We start from the raw sequence: 22,897 nt of genomic DNA, 5'->3' as shown, positions 1-22,897 counted from the left end.
AAGGCCTGTTATTATAGAAGGCCGTCTGTGTGATGAAAAAGTAAAGATACTTTTGCATCCACTGGCTATTGCACCCAAGGTCTGCATCATTGAAAAAGTAGGTTTTCACATTTTTGTTTTTGTTTTTTTGTTTAACTACTTATCCTAATTGATCACTTTTTTTCAGGATTCTCCTCATGGGTTCAAGCTCATTACGCATAATGTGTGTTCAATTACCCACAATACGTTAGTCATTATAAGTAAGAAATTAGAAAATAATTATTTGTGAAATATTGTAGTCATTAATGACTTCAACCTGGCTAATAATTAAAATTGCTCGACTAATAAGGTTCCTTATTAAAGTTGCTCTCTCTCTCTCTCTCTCTCTCTCTCTCTCTCTCTCTCTCTCTCTCTCTCTCTCTCTCTCTCTCTCTCTCTCTCTATATATATATATATATATATATATATATATATATATATATATATATATATATATATATATATATATATATATATATATATATATATATATATCTCTATATATATATTTATATCTCTCTCTCTCTCTCTCTCTCTCTCTCTCTCTCTCTCTCTATATATATATATATATATATATATATATATATATATATATATATATATATATATATATATATTTATGTATATGTATATATATATATATATATATATATATATATATATATATATATATATATAAATATATATATATATATATATATATATATTTATTTATTTATTTAAATTTATATTATTACAGAGAAATATTACCTCACTTAATAAACAAACTTTAATATAATCCATTTATTTAACCATAAAATATGAAAAATTACAATAATATTTTATAAACTCACATAAATAAGGTTAGGTATCACTCATATAGGTAAAAACTAGTCAATGGAGTGACACCTGAAAAAAAACAACAAAAAAACACACAATTAAAACAGGGTCGTCCAACGCGTGGCCCGCGGTCCAGAAGGTGGCCCTCGTCAGCCTATGGCATGGCCCGCATATCACGGTCCATTAATTTTGAATTTTTATTTTAATAAAAATTTCAAATAATAATATCAAAATAAGCAACAGCATATTATTTATATATTGATAATTCGAATTATACATTTGATTTCGATTATACTTTCACTATATAAATCCGCATTTGAAATAATAAAACGCGCGCTAAACAAAAAACATTATTTATATATATAAAGATGGCTTCAGCTAAAAGACGTAGATGTGATACTGAAAGTGGTCATGGGGGTCGTGTATTTAATCCTTCTTGGACAACTGACTATTTTGTACATGAACAAAGTAATTCTATTATATGTCTAATTTATTTGGAGAAAATTGCCGTGTGTAAAAGTTATAATGTGAACAGGCACTACACTACAAAACATGCTGTAAGTTATGACAAATTTAAAGGCCAATTTCGAATTGATAAGATTGAATTGTTGAAGAAAACTTTTCTTGCACAACAATCAGTGATGAAAACTAAAGTGATTAGCTTTTACAGTGCTACCAAAATAAGTTTTTTAATAGCAGAAGCTATTGCAAAAAGTGGTAAACCTTTTTGTACTGGAGATTTATTAAAAAACTGTTTAAAAATATTTTGTAAAGAGATATGTCCTGAAAAAACACCTACTGTTGAAGATCTTAGTCTCTCACACCAGACTATTTCTAGAAGAGTTGAAGATCTATCAAAAAATATTGAATTATCATTAAGAAAAAGAATCTTCATATAATTATCATAAAGAAAATTTAAATAAATGTGAAGCTTATAGTCTGGCACTGGATGAATCAACAGACAGAGGTGATACTGCTCCGCTAGCCATTTTTATTAGAGGTATAACTAGTAACTTTGAAGTAATTGAAGAACTGTTAGATATTAATCATATGAAGGACACAACAAGAGGAGAAGATATTCTCTCTGAAGTGAAAAAAACATTGGTAAAATTTGAATTACCAGGAAAGAAACTCTGTGGTGTCACTACAGATGGAGCAAGTGCACTAACAGGAAAAAATATTCGATTTATTGCATTACTTAAGAAACCCATTAATCATGAAATTATTTCATATCACAGCATTATACACCAAAATCAGTTATGTGCAAAAGTATTAGAGATGAAGAATGTTATGGAACTTGTTATTCATACTGTTAACTTTATAAGAAGTCGTGGCCTTAATCACAGACAGTTCAAACAATTACTTGAAGGTTGTGGTAGTGAGGCTGAAGATGTAATTTATTTAAGCCAGGTTAGATGGCTTAGTCAAGCTGCTACTCTGAAAAGATTTTCGATACTATTACCTGAAATAGTGCTGTTTCTAAAAATTAAAGAGAAAGACACAAGCTTGCTTGAAAATATTGACTGTCTGAATGATTTGGCATTTTTGATTAACATGACTCAGATGTTAATGGAATTAAATCTTAAGTTGCAGGGTAAAGATCAATTTATTAGTAAATAGTTTGAAAAAAAAAAAAAAAAAAAAAAAAAAAATATAGAAACATTTGTTTTAAAATTAAAACTTCTGAAACAACAATTAAGTTCTAAAGTACTTGTCCATTTCAAGGCATTATCAGAAAGAAATATTAATACAATTGACTCTGAAAGATATTGTACTCTTATTTTAAAATTAATTGATGAATTTGACACAAGATTCTGTGATTTTAAAAAGGAAAAAAATGAGTTAGACTTATTTGCGCATCCATTTTCCATCAAAGCTGAGACAGTTAGAAATGAATTTCAAATGGAGTTAATAGAATTGCAAAATAATAAAGATCTTAAAGAAGCCTACAAAGAAGTAGAATTGTTAGAATTTTATAAAAAATACATGAGCATTGAAGTTTTTCCTCATTTGTGCAGACATGCTATTAAATATTTTTCACTTTTTGGAAGCACATACAACTGCGAACAATTATTCTCAAGAATGAAGCATGTAAAAACAGAACAGAGAAATAGATTGACAGATGAACACCTTACTAATACCCTTCGAATTGCATCATCAAATATAAAAGCAGACATAGATCATTTATGCAAAAAAAAACAGTGTCAAGTTTCACATTGATCGAACTTTTGTATAACTTTACTTTGAACCTTAACTATGAGCAAAATTTTCAGTATTTCGCGTGTAATATTTGTGTGTGTCACTTCTTTTAATAACAAAATTAATAAAGGAATTTTGGTAATTTATTTTGAAGAAAATCAAACACTAAGAGACAATTATAAAGCTTTACAAAATCTTGAAATTTTAGAATTTTTGATTCAGAAAACCTATTTTCGATATTAGATCATAAGGGAGAAAATGTAATAATTCTTAAGGAAGTGCGTTGTAAACTGTTTATACGATGTAATAGAAAATTACCTTTTTGATCCCAAACAGTGCAACAATAACTTAGATGTGAGGAGAACAAGGAATAGTAAATTGATATTAAAGCATGTTGTAGAACATAGTGTCGTATTAATGACAGCATGCTATTGGCACGTGAGAGTTTTTTATTTAATTGAATTAGTTGATAGTACCATAATAGGTTTTTGTCAAGAAATAGCCCGAGTTATTTTATATATATTGTTGGGAAAAGTCTTTTACCATTAATTCTAATTTTCACATTATTTTACATTATGTCATAAACTTATCTATTTAATTTTACTGTCAGTTCATTTTTTTTTTTTTTTTTTTGATAGTTGGTTATTTTGATTGGTTATTTACTGAGTTATTTTGTAATAAATATATTGGTTTAATATGTATAATTTTTTGTCCGGTAATATTTCTCTGTAAAGACTTCTATTTTTTAATATTTATTTCAGAGTTTTTTATTATTGTAAAATAATCTTTTGAAAATGTAAATAAGTGTTACAAAACATGTCAAGAATAAAAAACATTTTTTTTTTTTTTTGGTAGTTATTTTCGGTGCTCCCAGAAGTCCTTAGGGTCTTATCACAGAGCGCCGCGAGAGAGCATTTAACGGGAAGTTCACGCCTCCTTCCGTACCAATTTTGCTTGTTAAGCTGGAGCTGGCGTCGAAACTAGGACCTCTGGGTTCTGAGACAGAACTCTAACCACTGCGCCTCGGCTGCTCAAACATCGTGTTATTTTTAAAAATAATTACTTATTTTATGGTATTACGACGTTCAAGAAATATATATATATATATATATATATATATATATATATATATATATATATATATATATATATATATATATATATAAAATAGATAATGTATTATTATGGTATAATAATAATAATAATAATACAAATACTCTTGTGCGTTTAAGAGTGAGTATTATGGTATAATAATAATAATAATACAAATACTCTTGTGCGTTTAAGAGTAAGTTCAATATTATTAAATAATAAAGCGATATTTAAAATATAAATATTTAAAATATTGCTCTATTATTTAATAATATTCAGCACTCTACAAGTTAAACACTCTTCTCAAGTCGCCAACAAAATGGAATAAATAAACTTGCAATATTCAATCAAAAATATACCGCTTCCATCTGAAAACGAATATAAATTAAAACTACTAAAACAAAACAGAAATGCTCGTAAAGAAAATGAGATGGAAGGCGTTCTTTTTCATAAATAACTACCCAAGAAATGATTCAAATTGTACAGACTACGGAATCAAATCATAAAAATGCCCACCACAAATAAATGAAATGCGTTCTTTCGAAAAAGACCTTATAAACTTATTTAAATCAATAAAATTTTACAACGTAAACTGCAAGTTTCAAAATAATATGCAGAAAGACTTAAAATCCATAAGTACGTTGCATAAAACATTAATAAAGGCAGACAAAACGTCTAATTTGTATAAGTTATCTAAAGATGAATACAACAAACTGTTAACAAACACAATTATTTCCACCTACAAATAAATAAGGAAGGATAAAACCTTTTAATCCACGATGATATGTATAAAAATATTGAAATAAACGGATCTACCGGCTGCTTTTTTACTTTAAAAGACCATAAGGATAATTTTATTAACAACCCTTCATTTCGCCCTTTAAATCCGTCGAAAAACGTGTTAGGAAGAGTTAGTAAACTTATTTTATCTAAAATTATTCACGAATTAAAAAATAAACTACAGTTGAATCAATGGCAAACCCAGTGAAAAAGCGCACATGGGATACGCGTGGATTTTTTCCACATGTAACCCATGTGGGGATTATTATTTTGTCCCATGTGGGTTTCATATGGTAAATCCCACATGGATTCCATATGGTAAATCCCATATGGGATTCGCGTGGGTTTTTACCATATGTAACCCATATGGGGATTATTATTTTGTCCCATGTGGGTTTCATATGGTAAAACCCACATGGGTTTTATGTGGTAAATCCTACATGGGATATAGGTGGAAAATACTACATGTTATAGATCTTAAATGCCACATATTTTAATCCAAATGGTATAAAAGTAGTCAATACTAGACAAATGAAAGTCCGAATGCTTCTATGATAATTTTTAAAATTCTTTTAATTTAAAAATTACTTAAATAGTAATTTAAAATTAATCATCGAAGCGTTCAGAGAGGCTTAACTTAATCTGGTATTTGCTACTTTATCCCATTTGGTATTCAAAACGTGTAGCATTTTTGATCTTTAACATGTGATGTTTTACACCTATAACCTATGTGGGATTTACCTTAAACTATTATGACGAAATTTTATAAAATTAAAAAACGTGTTGCAAAATGAATTTATTTAAAAATAAATGCTATTAATCAATACATTCAAAACGAATATTAAAAATATTATTTTTTCTTTTGCGATTTACACGCCGTTTTTTGTCAATTGAATTAATTAAATCGCTTCGGCTTGTATAATACCAAGGTTTTTAGTATCTTCTAACTTTCTTCAAACATTTTCTAAAAAAAAAAAAATATAAATACAAATATATATAAATATAAATAAATAAATAAATGTATATATATATATATATAAATATTTATATTTATATATATATATATATAGATATAGAGATTTAGAGAGAGAGTGATAGAGAGAGAGAGAGAGAGAGAGAGAGAGAGAGAGAGAGACAGAGAGAGAGAGAGAGAGAGCAATTTTAATAAGGAACCTTATTAGTCGAGCAATTTTAATTATTAGCCAGTTTGAAGTCATTAATGACTACAATATTTCACAAATAATTATTTCCTAATTTATTACTTACAATGACTAACGTATTACGCGTAATTGAACACATATTATGCGTAATGAGCTTGAACCCATGAGGAGAATCCTGAAAAAAAGTGATCAATAAGGATAAGTAGTTAAACAAAAAAACAAAAACAAAAATGTAAAAGCCTACTTTTTCAATGATGTAGACTTCTATAATAACAGGCCTTGACATCGCGCAAAATGCCGTAAAAACTGAAGGCCGATTAAACTTTCACTTTTACTTATATTGATACATTTTTATATTAGGTAGGGTGTAATGGCAGTCTATGTTTTCTAATAATAATCTCTAGTAAAAACGGAAATATAAAAAGAAAATCAAAAAATTGTTAAAAGATAATCACGCTTTTCGTATTTCAAATTTCATTAAGAATATTTATGTAATATTAAATAGTATCAATAACAAGCAGAACCATAACAAAGTATATATCTATATATTAGAAAGATAACTGTATTTTAATTTTTTTTGCTAAAAATGGTAACAATAAAAATCACCAACAATAAAAAACACCAGCAAAAGTTGATTCAAGCAAAAAAAAAGTTTTATCAATATATCTCAACAGGGTTAAAGTCCTTATACTTGGCAACTTGTAGTCAATACACAAACAATCATAAAAACTTCGTCGCATAGCAAAATACTCATATGCTCTACATATAATATTTGAAGTAAATAAAACTTCACCAACATTAACTTTTCTCATAGCATTAAGGTGTTCGAATAGAATATTTGACAGAAGCGAACTTTATTTATTTTTTAAAAATCTAACTGCTTCAAATAAAGCTGATTTTGTTTTTATTAACTTTAATTTATTTACAGCTAAATATGAAATATTACAAGTTGTGCCATTATGGTTACCTACAAATAAATAATCATTGAAAATTACTAAAATAAATAATGGAACACCAAGCTTGTACATTTTTGATTGTATGTGCAAACTTTTTTTATCAAGCTGGAAAACAATAACATTGTTATTATCACTTAACAAAGATTGAATATCGTCAAATATAAGTTCATCCTCTTTAAGGAAATCATTTAACTCATCTGGTAAAATGCTTCGAAAACCGCTTGAAGTTACATTTTTTCTAACTTTACTTGCTGGTGTGGCTAAACAACTAAGCGGAATATTTTAAAAACAGATGGTGGGTTTAAAGGTCGTTGCTTCCCATATTTGCTTTCAAAAGGTGCTTCATTTGGCTAATGCAGTTGACATAATGCTATATAGTCTGTAACAATAAAACCAGTTCTTGGGATAGCTTCACTACATCTTTTTCTCTCCTCTAGATTCTTCGGGAATTTATAAATTGATATTTTTGTCGTAGTTGAGTATTGATATTTTTGTTGTAGTTGTAATTGATATTGTAGTTGTAGTTGTATAAATTTTGTTGTAGTTGAGATAGTTTGACTTGCAAAGAGATACACAGCATTTTAAAGGCATTTTTAAGGCATTTTAATTATTAAAAATTATTAACAATATTATTACCTTACAATGTTAACGTCTTGAACATTACAACGTTATCATCTTGATGTTGGGCTATCTAATTCATAAACCAATCACATTTTAGAGATTTATTAAAAAAGCGCGAACACAAACTTTCGTCTAATGTTAAAAGATGAAAATGTAAACAAAGTATTAGGAATTGGCCTTCAGTTTAACAACTTTGTTGCGCGATGTCAAGGCCTGTTATTATAGAAGGCCGCGGTCACACATAATATAATATTCTGAAACTAATAAACAAACATCTAAATTTCTATAAGTAAATTTATTCTTTGATCATTGCCTTCATATCCTATCTTATTTTCATATCATAATCTATTATGGAATTATTTATATAACATATCACAACAATATTATTAAATTTGTGATGTTCAAATATCATATGAACATTCTCTAACATGTTCATATGATATTTGAATATAGTTCTTGAGTATAATTTCTGCAAACAATTGACTGATGCAAGTTCTAATGTTGTCAAAAACCAAGCATGCATGCATGGGACACTGCAGTGTCCCACAAAGAAATGCAGGTTTGAAAGTCAAATTTTGTTTTATTAAAAAAAAAAAAAAATAGGGGGGAGATAGGGAGGTTTCTGTAATTTTTTTTAGGCTACAAAACTTTTAACTTTATATATAATAAGGTTCATAAAACTTAAGGGACTTACGAAGTACATTGAGGAACAAAAACAGGATATTTACAGAAACTTTTCAATTTTTAATCTGGAGTACCACAGTGTAATTGGAAATAAAGTCTCTGGGTCCAGTATTCAAAGTAATACGATCTAAAGTAATATATAAATTAAATAAAAGGCTTTAAAATGCATGCAGTTGTACATATAACTCCTGATAGTTAACTATATGTATAACTAGTTATACATAAAATTTATTATATAAACTTATTTTTTAAGGTTATACTTGAACAAATTAGAACCAATTAATTCAAATTCAAGATTTAGTTCAAGTTCAAGTTATTTGTTCATTGTTTTTTCACTATTTTATATTTATTTGTTCAAATCTTGTTAACTAATACTAATTCTTACTACAGTAAGAATATTTATCATTGTTGAACGTGATTTTATTAGTAATTTAATTTTACTATCAATATATTTTGACAACACCCTTTACATTTTAAATGATGACAGCTTTACTTTTCTATTGATGTTAAATTTATTACGTTTCAATAACTCAGATTGAATCTTAACTGAATTATTGTAAGCTTTGTTGAATCTCAAATGGTGTTGTAAATAAAGTAAAAATAATATATATATATATATATATATATATATATATATATATATATATATATATAGTATTTAGGCTATGGGATCATCCATAAATGATGCCAGTAGATAGAGGGGCAGTGTGAGTTTAACAATAATTGACAATGGGGAGGGGATGTTAAGACCAAAATAATGTCAATTAAAAAATTGAATTAAAAAAAAAAAGTAAAATAATTTATTTAAAAAAAAAGTAAAACAATTTATACTAGCTATGAGCAGGTTTTAGAGGTATTTACACCAACAATGTGGTCTAAAAACTTCTTGCTTTTGTTGCTTAAAACTGTAGAGGATCATAGGAAAAACAATTTAAATTCAGAAATTAGCTTGCTTATCTGAAAGAACAATTTATGTTGTTTTTTTTACTTTTAGTACTGTTGAGAATAAATGTATAATTGAACCAGAAAAAAATCGATGGTATATGCATTTTTTATATTATATTAACAGTTCAGATATACCATCATAATATGATAACAAAAACTGACATCATTTTCAATGGGAGATGGCAAAAAATTGACTGAGTTTGATATAGGGTGAAATTGTTCAATAAACCGGGTCATCATCTGACATCATTATGCATAGATGACCCAACGATTTAGGTAAAATAAGTAATCAATTTGCCATATTTCTCTTTAGAAAGTGTAAGAAAAAAGCATTGTTATGCTGAGAACCTACCTATTGAGCAAACTTTGACCACCTATTTTATAAATTTGAGAGACAGAAGTGGAAGTGCGAATCGCAAAAGAACTAATAACAATGCTCTAAATTGATTTTAACTTTGTAGACTAACATTAATATAGTATTTAGTATTAATAAATGAAGTTCACATGATTTTTATAATTTGTATTTATTTCCATTAATTATCAGTTGTCAGTCTCCATTTTATAAAATGAATTAAAAAACTATTTATTTATAGTATAATAATAATACATAAATACTAGTTTCCTAATGCTATTATCATCACAATGGTGATGATAATAGCATTAGGAATGTATTCGTTTGAATGATACAAAATTCACGAATGATACAAAATTCACGAATGGTATTCGTTTTAAAGTGAAATTTTGTATCAATTTTATTGTTTTAATGTTATATATATATATATATATATATATATATATATATATATATATATATATATATATATATATATATATATATATATATGTATATATATATGTATATATATATATATATATATATATATATATATATATATATATATATATATGTATATATATATGTATATATATATATATATATATATATATGTATATATATATATATATATATGTATATATATGTATTATATATATATATATATATATATATATATGTATATATATATATATTATATATATATATAAATATGTATATATATATATATATATATATATATATATATATATTATTTATAATTTATTTACAACACCATTTGATATTCAACAAACCCCTACAAAGCTTACAATAATTCAGTTAAAATTCAATCTGAGTTATTGAAACGTAATAAATTTAACATCAATAGAAAAGTAAAGCTGTCATCATTTAAAGTATAAAGGGTGTTGTCAAAATATGTTGATATTAAAATTAAGTTACTAATAAAATCACGTTCAACAATGATAAACATTCTTACTGTAGTAAAAAATAGTACAAACTGATAAATTTGAACAAATAAATATAAAATTAACAAAAATAATGAATAAATAAGAACATTAACTTGAACTTTAGCTAAATCTTGAATTTGAATTAATTGGTACTAATTTGTTCAAGCATAACCTTAAAAAATAAGTTTTTATAACAAATTATATGTATAACTTGTTATACATATAGTTAACTATCAGGAGTTATATGTATAACTATATTTATTTTAAAGCATATTATTTTATTTAAACATTACTTAGATCATATTACTTTGAAAACTGGACCCAGAGGCTTTATTCTCAATAACGCTGTGGTATTCCAGATTAAAAATTAAAAAGTTTCTGTTAATATCCTGTTTTTGTTCGTCAATGTAGTTCGTAAGTCCCTTAAGTCTTAAGGACCTTATTATATCTAAAGTTAAAAGTTTTGGAGCATAAAAAAAGTTACAGAAACTTATCTCCATCCTATTTTTTTCTTTTTTTAATAAAGAAAATTGGGAGTTCTTTGACTTTTAAACGAAAGTGTCTATTCGCACGACCTTCGTGCAAATAAAGAAAATAAGCTTATTCGCACGACCATCGTGTAAATAACGAAAATAAGCTTATTCGCACGACCACGGTATATATAGAGTAAAATATAATTAAATTACACAGCGTGCTTTTGTATTTTTAGTTTCAGCTTGTCAAATTTAGTATCAGCTTATCATGAATATTGAAATTAAACAAGGAGACGAGTTTGATAACTTTGGTGAGTTTGAAAATAAATTGGCTTCTTGGTCGGCTTTTACGAACATTGTGTGGACTAAATGTAACAGCAAAACTGTTGCATCGGCTAACAAGAGTTTGAGTCAGGATTCAAAACATTTTGATGAAAAGTTTAAATTTAGAAATGTAACATATTTATGCAAGCATGGGGGAGTTAAGAGAATAAAAGGGAAAGGACTTCGCCCAAATCAAAGGTTTTAAATGTGTTTTTTATCTAATATTTTGTTTTCCAGTATGCTAAATTTTAATTTAATCATTTTTGCTTATTTTTATGTTTATTAGAATTTTTTTTATTATAATAATATCATAAAAAGTTTAATAAATAGGTATCATTGATACAAGAGATCCATACATTTGATATTTAACCAGCAGTTGACCTAACAACACCATTTTATATATTTTTAGAAAGTAAAGATGCTCACTACTTTTTATTTATTTTTTAGCTCTTTCAAAATTGGATGTAATGCACAACTTTATATCACCATTAATAAGAACAAAACAAAACTAGTAGTACAGCAACTTCAGGCTAACCATAATCATGAAGTTAGCAGGTTAGACAATCTATGTTTTAATATTAATTTGTTTTATATAAAGTTTCACTTTTTTGAATTAATTTCTTTTCTTTTTTTTTAATTTATTTCTCTCTAGAACTGCTTTTATGCATTACCCAGAACAACGTCGATTAAGTGAAAAAATAAAGGATGACATCAGCACAATGTTTAAACTTGGTGTTAAAGTCTGTTTTTTGAAAGAATACTTGCAAAATAAAGAAAGCAAAGTAGTAACATCAAAAGATTTATTCAACATAAATAAAAAAATTGAACTAGCACGCAGTTGCGAAAAATCAAATGAGGCTTTGTTGATTGATGAACTGATGTCCTTCTGTAAGTCTTCTACTCTAACTTTTCATTTTCAATTTTTATATTTTTCAGAATTTATGACATAGGGTTAGTATATATGGAGAGGCAATAAACTCATGTTAGCTTAAACCTAAAAGTATTTAGAGAAGTTTACCTGAAGTTAATTGGGTTATAATTCAACTATAGATTAAATAATTCACTTTATTATTCAATTTATTTTATTATCTAAAAGTTGAAGTTTGATTTTTAATTTCAGGTGGAAAAGATCCTGATGCAGTTATATCTGTTCAAGTTGATTCAGACAGTGTTCTGCAATTTCTTTTAATAATAAGCGGAGATATGAAATAGGTGTTTGATATGTTTCCTGAAGTGCTAATGATTGATTGTACATATTGCACAAACAAATTAAGAATGCCTTTATTCACTTTGTTAGTGGAGGATGGAAACGGAACTGGTCAAGCTGTTGGTTATGCTTTCATTGCACAAGAAACTGAAAATACTCTGCAAGATGTGTTTTCAGAAATTGAACTTATATTGAATCTTGACCAAGTTAAGGTTGTCATTCTTGATAAGGACTTGAAAGAAATAAGTGCAGTCTCCAAGGTTATGCCCTCAGCAGAAATCCAACTGTGTAAGTTTCATGTTTTGCAGGCATTTTATAGATTTTTAAATAAACAAGCTTTAGCCAGTATTGAAAAAGAAAATTTAAAAAGAATATTTCAATCGCTTGTGTATGCCAAATCAAAGAAATTGTTTGATACAAATTTGGGTCATCTTGCTACAGTTGCACCAGATGTTGTAATGGTATACTACAACAAAAATTGGGGCTTGCCACACCAAGTTAAGTATTGGGCATACTATGAAACTATGAAGCATGTTAATCTTGGAAATACAACAAATAACAGGTCTGAGTCCCATAACCAAAAAATCAAAAACATTTTATCTAGAAAAATGTCTTTAGCTGAGGCAGTAAAAGGTATCCTTTTGTTGCATGCTGATAAATTTCAACAAATGACTCATATTGAGTTTAATCAATCTTTTAAAGAGCCATATCGATTAGGCACTGCTGAAGATAGAGTTACAGATGATATTGTAAAAGTATTAACTCCATATGCTGCTAGAATTGTAATTGCAGAACTAAAAAAGTCTCGTACTGACTTGTTGGTATTTAATAAATTATGTTCTTGCCCTTTGCATGTAACTATGAAACTTCCTTGTCGACACACAATGGCAGTGAAAATAGTAAATGGGGATGTTGTTTTTAAAGCAGAAGATGCAGGAGAGCGGTGGCATTTAAGCTATCAAAAAAGAAGTTGGCTTTCTCGGAAGATCAGAAGTTCGCATAATCAGGCTAACAATGTTCTTCATTGTTCAACTAACAAAACTGAAAAAAAGTCCCTTAAAGTGCCATTTTCTAAAGATCAGAAATTTAAAACTGTCATGGATCTATGTAAACCAATTTCAGATTATTTATCCAGTCTTGGAATGAACGAGTTTGAAGAAAAATTTGATTCATTAAATTTAATTTATAAATTGTGGTTAGCTGGGAAAAAAGTTTTAATTTCTGATTTGGAAACACAAGTATTGCCTGAAATCTCCAATTTGCTCGAAAAGGCTGCTTTGCCTCAAACATCAGAGTTGCCCGAAGTGTCTGGATTGTCTGAAACGTCTGATTTGCCAGAAACTTCGGGGTCGCCCGAAGTTTCTGATTTTCCCGAAATGTCAGATTTGCCTGAAATGTCTGGTTCTTCATACTTTTCTGAATCATTGAGCTATGCTTTACCATCCTGTCTGAATTTAAATGAGCAACTTAGAAATCAAGGAAGCGTTTTATCTTCAAATCTATCTTCTCTAAATGGCAGTGTCAACTTGAAAGGTCTTCCTGCAAATAAATCGGAATGCTGCACCGGTGAAGCTATAAATGTTTTTAGTAGATTAGACAATGTATACTTGCCTAAGGTTCCTCCAGTTGTAGGAAATGTAAAGATTAGAAAAGCACGACTCAAAAGGAAACGTGAACTATGTAATGATCCTTACCATCAATCATGTAAGCGAATTTTAGGCAAAACTGCTCATAAGGAACAGTTATTAAAAAAGCAACTCTCTGTCGTAGATCTTTAACTATTCTCTATTAAGGACTCATTCAAGATGTTATCTGATTTGCACATAAATAAAGCACAAAAACTTTTATCCATGCAGTTTCCAAAAGTACAAGGATTACAAGACCCTATTCTCGGATCAAAACTTCATTTTAGAGTGGAATCTGGAAAATTTATTCAAATTTTACATAATGGTGCAATGCATTGGCTTACCATTTCCAACTTTTTAAGTACTGATCTTAACTCAATTGATGTTTTTGATTCCTTATATTATGATTTAAGTGTTAGTGGAAAGATGCAAGTAGGATCGATCATGATGGTTAAAGATGCTTTTTTGAAAATACAGTTCAAAGATTTTCAAAAACAATCCGGTGGGCTTGATTGTGGTCTTTTTGCAATTGCAGCGGCAACAGATTTATGTTACAATCATGATCCAAGCATAAAATGTTATAAGCAAGAACTTATGCGAGATCATTTATTAAAATGCTTCAGTGACAATCACTTAACACCATTTCCTATAGAGACGAGTGAACAAAAAAGGAAAAAACAATCTAAACCAATTAATTTACCACTACATTGCATATGTCGTCTTCCGGATAATAAAGAAGAGAAAATGGTTAAATGCGACAATTGCAAGGAGTGGTTTCATATTTCATGCCTTTCCATTCCAAAGACTATATTTGAGAATTCTGACCACTCTTTACATTGGCATTGTAATTCATGCAGCTAAGTAAGATATTTTATTTAAAATTAAACAAATATTAGATTTAAATTTTTATTATAATTTATTATCATTTTAAAAATTATAAATTAGATTTATAATTAAAAAATCCGATATGTAAATGTTTAATAGTTATTGTATATTAATGTTGTACTCTAGGATGCCCAATTTTGCAGTTAACAGAGAATTTTTGTACTGTTGGATTTGTAAACAAATTCCGTCATTCATCATGCTTCAAAAATTTTCGGCTTTTAATTCAAATATGTTGCAAGTATGTTAGACCTGGACAAAATCCCCCATCCTGTTCTTTTTATTTTCCACCTCTACCCCCCCCCCCCTACCACCACTTGCATTAATCTTAGGGTAACTAAACGTAAAAGTAAAAAAAAATATTATTCTCTTTTTTTTTAATATGAAAATAATTTTGATTTGATAATGTATGTTCAAATTAATGTTTTATATTTTAGTATGCTGAGATATGGCAGCTAATAAATTCTGTACAACGGTGGCATGTAAGTTTTACCGAGTTTCTTTCTTTTTCGAGTTAGTGAAGTTAGTCTTGTCCGAGGCGATAATGAAAATGATATTAAAAAAATGTATTGCAAATCAGTATAAAATTATTCAAAAATTTTCTTGTGTTTTCTCTGCAGCTGCGCGTATTTAAATGTTTATACATTTGAAATCTTTTTATTTTGAAATTAAAAAAATACTCTAGACAAAAATTGATTTGTATTAGGGGTGTCAAAATCTATAAAATGTATTTCTATAAATCTATAAAGTATAAAATGTTAAAGTGTGCAACAAAGTGTGCAAAAAAAAAAAAATAGTCTCAAACAGGGGCTGCGAGAGTGCCAATGGTGCCCGGGTCAAAAATAGAGAAGGGCCCCACTTTTAAAACCATAAATGTTTAAAGCTTTTTTGTTTTGCGAATGTGTTGTTTTTGTAGAATGAAGCAATTATCAATTTTTGCCACAATAAATTGTACAGGGTTCGTAGCGAACCTAAAAAACATGGAGAATTGGTCTATTTTAGCTAAAGTCAGGGAAAACCTGGAATAGTCTGGAAATTATTAGTTTTTAATTAGATAGTCAGGAAATTATGATCGTGAAGTGACCATCCAATTAACTAAAATGAATTGATAAAGCTTTTATTGAAATAATCTGTTAGGCAATCTGAAAATGTCTATTTATAAAATATCCAATATACAGATTGTTTTTTTAAATGTTATTTCGTGACTAAAATAGCCAGGGAAAATTGGCTGATTTTTTAAAAAAAGTCGGGGAATTTCTTATGATAAATTGAGTACGAAACCTGTTGTATTTCTGCGTTAATATCAATTCTCTGGCTTAAATCAACTAATCAAAACTGACACATGAATCAAAATATTAGTTTTAAACCCTGAAGTAAAAAAGAAATCAATAAATACTTCGAGAAAGGAGAATGAGGTGCTTAAATATGGATTTTCGAGATTTTCTTTCTCCCTAAATATTCATTTTTGCTAAACCTAAATCGTAAACGGTTTTCATAACCCAACCCATTTTCTAATGCACTCGTTTGGTTGATCTTCTCACTGGTCAGATCAAGGTTTTTCACGACATGTTTAAAAGCTACCAACATTTCTCTCCTCAAGTGATATGATGGCGTCAATACGGGATTGTATCCTTGCATAGACATCTTCTCATATAATGTCTATGAAGTAAAACTAAGCAGTGATGAACTAGAAAAACAAAGCAGATTTCACATTGTCAGTTATTAAAAAAATTGTGATTTATTGTAAAAAAAATTTCCGAATCTGCGTTCGGCGCCCCTTCAGGCTAGGCTCCCGGGGCAAATTGCCATATTTGTCCCTCCCTCTACAAGGACCTTGCTAAATATGTTTCACTAGTGAGTCGACTTTACTTGTTTTCGGTGCAAAGTTTATATAGAAAATATATCTGGTGCATATAACATACTTGCTTTGTGTTAATCTATTTTACAGTATCTAGTTGATAAATCCAAAGTAAATCTCAAAATCTAGTACTGATAATACTTTATCTAAATTTAACTGGAACAAAAGTTGGTTGGCTAATAGAAAACAAAGTGTCAAAATAGTTTATGGATGTCCCAATAGAGATAAGTATTTAGAGGAGTACATAATGGTTTGCTTTTTGCTCCTTTTGATGCTCTAAGTTGACGATTGCATAATGAACTTGGATAGTACAACTTATTCACGCAACATGGTATACTATATTGTGTAAACAAATAGCTGCGCCTACCGGGAGGCGCTGCTATAATTGCAAATGTTGTCAGAAAAGAGGGGTCCTTGCATGCCTCACTCCGTCAAAATAATTAGAATATGCATTTTATACATAAATTGTATTTTCTGTTCGCAATTTTAATTAATTTTTAAATATTAATTATTGATAACTGAATAAATATACAAATACAAATAGTCGTGCTAAAAGCCGATTTCTTTTTTTTTAGAAGGGTCGTGCGAATAAGCTTATTTGTCTTATTTACACGACGGTCGTGCGAATAAGCTTATTTGTCTTATTTGCACGACCGTCGTGCGAATAGACTCGGCCCTTTTAAACCTGCATTTCTTTGTGGGACACTGCAGTGTCCTATGCATGAAGATTGGTTTTTGACAACATTTCAACTTGCATCAGTTAATTCTAATAATACGTCTATTTGCACAAATCTTAATCTTATTTCTATAAAGAAAGATAAAAATTATTCGTGGTACTTACATACTTGCTTGCCATTCTCTTTATTAATATAAAATATTTTCACACAATATAAACGTAACGCAATGCAATGTTGATTTAAAATTTTTTTTTAGTTTCCAGCTTTTAAATTAATTCCCATGCAAATCCCACAGGAAACCCACGTGGGATTTCCCATGTGTGTAAATACCATATGGTTCCCACATGTAACCCATGTGGGATTACCCACATGGGTTTAAGGTGACAAATTTCCATACGGATACCTCATGGGAAAAACCGTCCCACATAAATCCCTTCAATCCCACTCGGAACCCACGCGGAACCCATGTGGGACGCGGTTTAATTTTTACTGGGAAACACCCAATTTGTTATAGATTTGGTTAAAAAAATCAAGAATAAACCTTTGCAAATTTCTAATTTTTGAAATAAATGATTTTTATCCATCTATTAGTGAAAACACTCTTACCAATGCAATCAGTTTCGCCGAACAACATGTTGTTATAAATGATGACGATAAAAAATTAATATATCATGCAAGAAAATCTTTAACTTTTAAAAACGATGACGCTTGGACAAAGAAAAGAGGCGGATTATTTGATGTCACAATGGGAGCATTTGATGGAATAGAAGTGTGCGAATTAGTTGGCATTTTTATATTGTTTCAGCTCTTCTCAACATTACGATAAAAATAATTTTGGCTTGTATCGTGACGACGGACTTGCTATTTTTGAAAACAGAAGCGGCCAACAAATGGAAAAAATCAAAAGGCATTTTACACATATTTTTAAAAGTAACAACCTACTTATCTCCATCCAATGTAATATTAAAATTGTCAATTACCTTGATGTAACATTGAACCTGATTGACAGTTCTTATCGACAATATTGTAAACCTAATAACCAACTTATTTATGTTCATTCTGATTCAAACCATCCACCTAATATAATAAAAGATTAAAAATTTTGATGTCAAATAATAACTAATGTCAAATCTCTAATAAGTGCATTACTTAACTACAAAATTTTACAAAGCGATAAAAATGAAACATCAAAAAAATGTAACTGCGTAGATAAAAAAATTTGTCCGTTAAATAACCAATGTCTTTCGAGCAATATCGTATACCAAGCCGCTGTAAGTTCTGCAGATCCTTAATTCAAAAATAAAGTTTATTTCGGTATAAGTGAAACCACTTTTAAATTAAGATATGCCAACCATCTTAAATCTTTCAATGCACCCAAATATAAAAATGACACTGAACTTTCCAAAGAAATATGGAAGTTAAAATCGAAAAATATAAAACCTGTTGTTACATGGAAAATAATAGCAAGATGCAAGCCCTGCAACCAAGCATCAAAACTTTGTAATCTTTGTCTCCGCGAGAAATTTCATATATTATCATAAAAAGGAGAAAACTTTCTTAATAAAAGATATGAAATAATATCAATGTGCCAACATTCAATGAAATTTTTACTATCCTTATTTGACACCGGGGACTAAATACCTTTGACGTCTTTTTGTTTTTGTTTTGTTTTGTTTTTGTAACGTCAGAACTCGTTCCACCGTAATTTTAATTTGTAATTTTTTAAACGGTTTTTAAGTGAAAAATACACAATGGCTGATGATTGCCGAAGGGCATGAAACTCAATCAAGTTATTTCAAGTTTATTTTTTCCATTTTGTTGACGACTTTTCTTTACTCACTTTATTTTTATTTTATTTGTTTTTCGAATTTGAAACTCAGAGTTCCATCAAAAGTTGTTTTTATTCATTTTAAATATATACATATATATATATATATATATATATATATATATATATATATATATATATATATATATATATATATATATATATATATATATATATATATATATAGCTGTCGCCAAAAGTTTGGCACACCCTTGCATTTTGGGCGTTTTAGCCATTTTCGGGGGTTATTGACTATGCCGCAATGACTAATTTGTACTAATTAGTGTCAGTTGTTAAAATAAAGAAGACAAGCTACAGAATGAGCGTTGTTTCTTATCTTACGTTTGAATACAAAGATATTTATAGCTTATACAATCAATGTACCATTGATTTCAGTATCAACCGTTGTTTCTTATGAGAGACACACAACCAATCATGTGTAAAGCTATAAATTTCTTATGCAGTGTCTGACTTGTTTACGTTCTTAGATTGATTCACGTGCATGTGTAGACTAATATAGGTAAACTATTTAAGAAGGCAATGCATATGAGGCTTTATGCTTTTCTTGAAAAATTTAAATGTTTTTACACCCATCAGTATGGATTTCGTGCCAATCACTCCACAACTCATGCTCTCATTGAAATGACTGAACTGATTAGAAAAGCAATCGATGATAAATATTTTGCATGCGGTGTATTTGTCGATTTACAGAAAGCGTTTGATACAGTAGATCATTCAATTTTGCTAAAAAAATTAGAATATTATGGGATCAGAGGCGTACCTCTTAAATGGTTTATTTCTTACTTAAACAATAGAACACAATTTGTTTCTATTAATGACTCAAAATCTACCCTTGTAAAATGTTCTAATGGTGTTCCACAGGGATCAGTATTGGGACCACTGCTTTTCCTTCTTTATATTAATGATCTTCATACGTCCATTAAGTTTGCTACTGTTTACCACTTTGCTGATGACAAAAACCTAATGCTAATTAATAAATCCTTAAAAAAAATTAACAAACACATTAACCATGATCTTGCCAATCTAGTTCAGTGGCTTCACTCCAACAAACTTTTTCTAAACTCTAATAAAACTGAACTTATTATCTTTAAATCAAATAAAACAAAAATCTATAAACATATGAACTTTAGATTAAGTGGCAAAAAAATTGAACCTGTTAACTCAATTAAGTATCTTGGTATAAAAATTGATTCAAATCTTTCCTTTTTATCCCACTGTGAAGACTTAGCAATGCAACTAAGTAGATCTAATGGTATGTTGGCCAAAGTTCGCCATTATGTTAATCTTGAAACACTTTTGAACATATACCATGCTATTTTCGGTTCACATCTTACATATGCATGCCAAGTATGGGGGCAGTCCCATCAACAAGCTCTTATTAGGTTATCCCACCTCCAAAACAAGGCTTTAAAAATTATTAATTTTCAGAATACTAAATTTAATTCTAATGTGCTCTATCTAACTTCTAAAGTATTAAAACTATGTGACTATATTCAATTTTCAAACTGCCAATTTGTCTGGAACCACCAACTCAATAACCTACCTTTAACTTTCATCAATTTCTTTTCCAAAAGTGCCAACACTCGTTATCACCTTCGTTCCAATAGTAATTTAAACCTGTCTGTCTCTAAACATTGCTCTCATAAATACGGACATAAATCTATAAAATATCAAAGCATTAAAACTTGGAACAACCTTCCTTATGAACTAAAAGCTCTCAATTCATTCTCAACCTTTAAAACTAGATTACTCTACTTTTTATTAAAAAAATATAGTTAGTGTTTATAATTTCTATTATCAATTTTTGTTGTCTTTAGTATTTTTTTTTTTTTTTTTAATTTCTATTATATATTTTGTTGTCATTACTATTGCTTATTGTTATTTCTATAAATATTTACATTACTATTATTAACTACTTTTAACTATTACTACTAATATTAATATTGTTATCATTATTATTATTAATATATTTTTGTTATTATTACTATTATTATTATTGTTATTATTGTTGTTGTTATTATTGTTGTTGTTATTATTGTTATTATCATTATTATTATATTATTATTGTTATTATCATTAGTGGTATTATTAACACCGTTATTTTTATGTTTTAAAGTTATTATTTACATCGTTATTTTTATGTTATAAAGTTTATTATTTTTATTATATATTATGAAAATTAGCATTATATTTATTTGAATTAGATATTATTAACATTAGCAGGTGTTTACTTTATATTAGTAAATTTACTATTTGTAAACATCCTTGAGTATAAAATCTTATTTCAATATAAATTGATTGATTATTATTGATTGATTGTAGACATCTGCTAACACGCTTTACAGGTTAGAAATTTCTATTTTTGGACTCTAAATACGAGTTTATTTTACGTCCATATTTTGGAATCATTTCAAACAGGTAGAAATTATAAATTATATTTTAGAAGGAGTAAAAGTTGATTTTTATGTTTAATTTACCTTGTTTTACTTAGTAGTTAATTAAATATTAGTAAATATTAGCAATTCACGATTTTTTTCTGGGTGTGTTTGCAGATATTCCGACCCATAATCTTCTAATGACACGCGGAAAGGAGTTGTCAGTCGCGAAACGTGCGCAAATTATGGTACTCCACCAGGAAAACTTCTCTAAAAAGAGAATTGCAGCCATTATGGGGGTGTCTCGATCGGCAGTCATCAAAGGGATTGCTAGAGCAACAGAGTTGGGTACACTGGATTCACGCAAAAGATCTGGAAGACCACGTGTAACTTCATTATCAGCTGATCGTCTCATCCGAAGGGCCTGTATTGCTCATCCCACGTGGTTCTCCTCAGCTATATCATCATCCATGTCGGACCCACCAAGTTCCCGAACAATCAGGAGGCTATTGATAAACAATTTTAATCTCCGGTGCTATCGTGCTGCAAAAAAAGCCAAGTTGACCGATAAAAACATCAAAGACCGATTGGCCTTCTGCAGGAAGTACCGGCACTGGGTGGCAGAAAAATGGAGGAACGTGATGTTTTCGGACGAAGCTACCTTCACTCAGTTTCAATCAAAGTCATATCGTGTTAGGAGACCACAAAACAAACGTTTCAATGCAACATATGTAACACCAACGGTAAAAAAGTCACCTACGGTCATGGTTTGGGCAAGCTTTAGCGCTGCGGGCAGGGGAGGTATCTAGTTCATGCCACAAAATACAACAATCAATGGTCAGGTTTACCTTAGTATCCTACAATTGCACCACATTTCAGCATTATGGTGCTCCCTGCCATCAAACAAGGGCAGTGAGTAATTGGCTTTGGGATTCTGGGATTGAGGTCTTAGGTCCATGGCCTGGATCAAGCCCAGACCTCAATCCCATTAAAAATATCTGGACCTTAATTAAACAAATGGTTGCTGAGCAAGCACCCACATCAGAAAAGGATCTCATAGAGGTTATAAAGC

General features: G+C 28.9%; 2 protein-coding genes and 1 long non-coding RNA gene across 3 annotated transcripts; 2 read left to right on the top strand and 1 right to left on the bottom strand.

Moving 5' to 3' along the window:
* The first annotated feature begins 1,205 nt into the window (after nt 1–1,205).
* Nucleotides 1,206–3,057, top strand: LOC136081168 (general transcription factor II-I repeat domain-containing protein 2A-like). The gene is made up of 3 exons (XM_065798465.1): nt 1,206–1,650; nt 1,718–2,431; nt 2,495–3,057. Exons 1-3 carry the CDS (start codon nt 1,206–1,208, stop codon nt 3,055–3,057), a joined length of 1,722 nt encoding a protein of 573 aa, XP_065654537.1.
* Nucleotides 3,058–5,734: 2,677 nt separating this feature from the next.
* LOC136080937 (uncharacterized) lies at nt 5,735–17,998 on the bottom strand. Its single transcript, XR_010638743.1, has 3 exons — nt 17,766–17,998; nt 6,175–6,243; nt 5,735–5,872 (listed from the first exon to the last, which is right to left on the bottom strand). It is a non-coding gene; the product is annotated as an uncharacterized LOC136080937 (long non-coding RNA).
* Nucleotides 11,139–15,664, top strand: LOC136081629 (uncharacterized). Its single transcript, XM_065799153.1, has 5 exons — nt 11,139–11,550; nt 11,800–11,907; nt 12,005–12,240; nt 12,473–15,045; nt 15,504–15,664. Exon 4 carries the CDS (start codon nt 12,574–12,576, stop codon nt 14,335–14,337), a length of 1,764 nt encoding a protein of 587 aa, XP_065655225.1. The 5' UTR covers nt 11,139–11,550; nt 11,800–11,907; nt 12,005–12,240; nt 12,473–12,573; the 3' UTR covers nt 14,338–15,045; nt 15,504–15,664.
* Nucleotides 17,999–22,897: the final 4,899 nt, after the last annotated feature.

Source organism: Hydra vulgaris, chromosome 06, assembly GCF_038396675.1.
Source record: "Hydra vulgaris chromosome 06, alternate assembly HydraT2T_AEP".
NCBI lineage: Eukaryota > Metazoa > Cnidaria > Hydrozoa > Anthoathecata > Hydridae > Hydra > Hydra vulgaris.
This window is presented reverse-complemented; position numbering and strand designations above follow the sequence as displayed.

Bases quoted from the DNA above. Each gene is read 5' to 3' on its own strand.
- LOC136081629 (XM_065799153.1), top strand. From the start codon at position 12,574: ATGTTTCCTGAAGTGCTAATGATTGATTGTACATATTGCACAAACAAA.
- LOC136081168 (XM_065798465.1), top strand. From the start codon at position 1,206: ATGGCTTCAGCTAAAAGACGTAGATGTGATACTGAAAGTGGTCATGGG. The intron at 1,651-1,717 runs GTCTCTCACACC...ATTATCATTAAG, and splicing joins ACCTACTGTTGAAGATCTTA to AAAAAGAATCTTCATATAAT. The intron at 2,432-2,494 runs GTAAAGATCAAT...AAAAAAATATAG, and splicing joins ATTAAATCTTAAGTTGCAGG to AAACATTTGTTTTAAAATTA.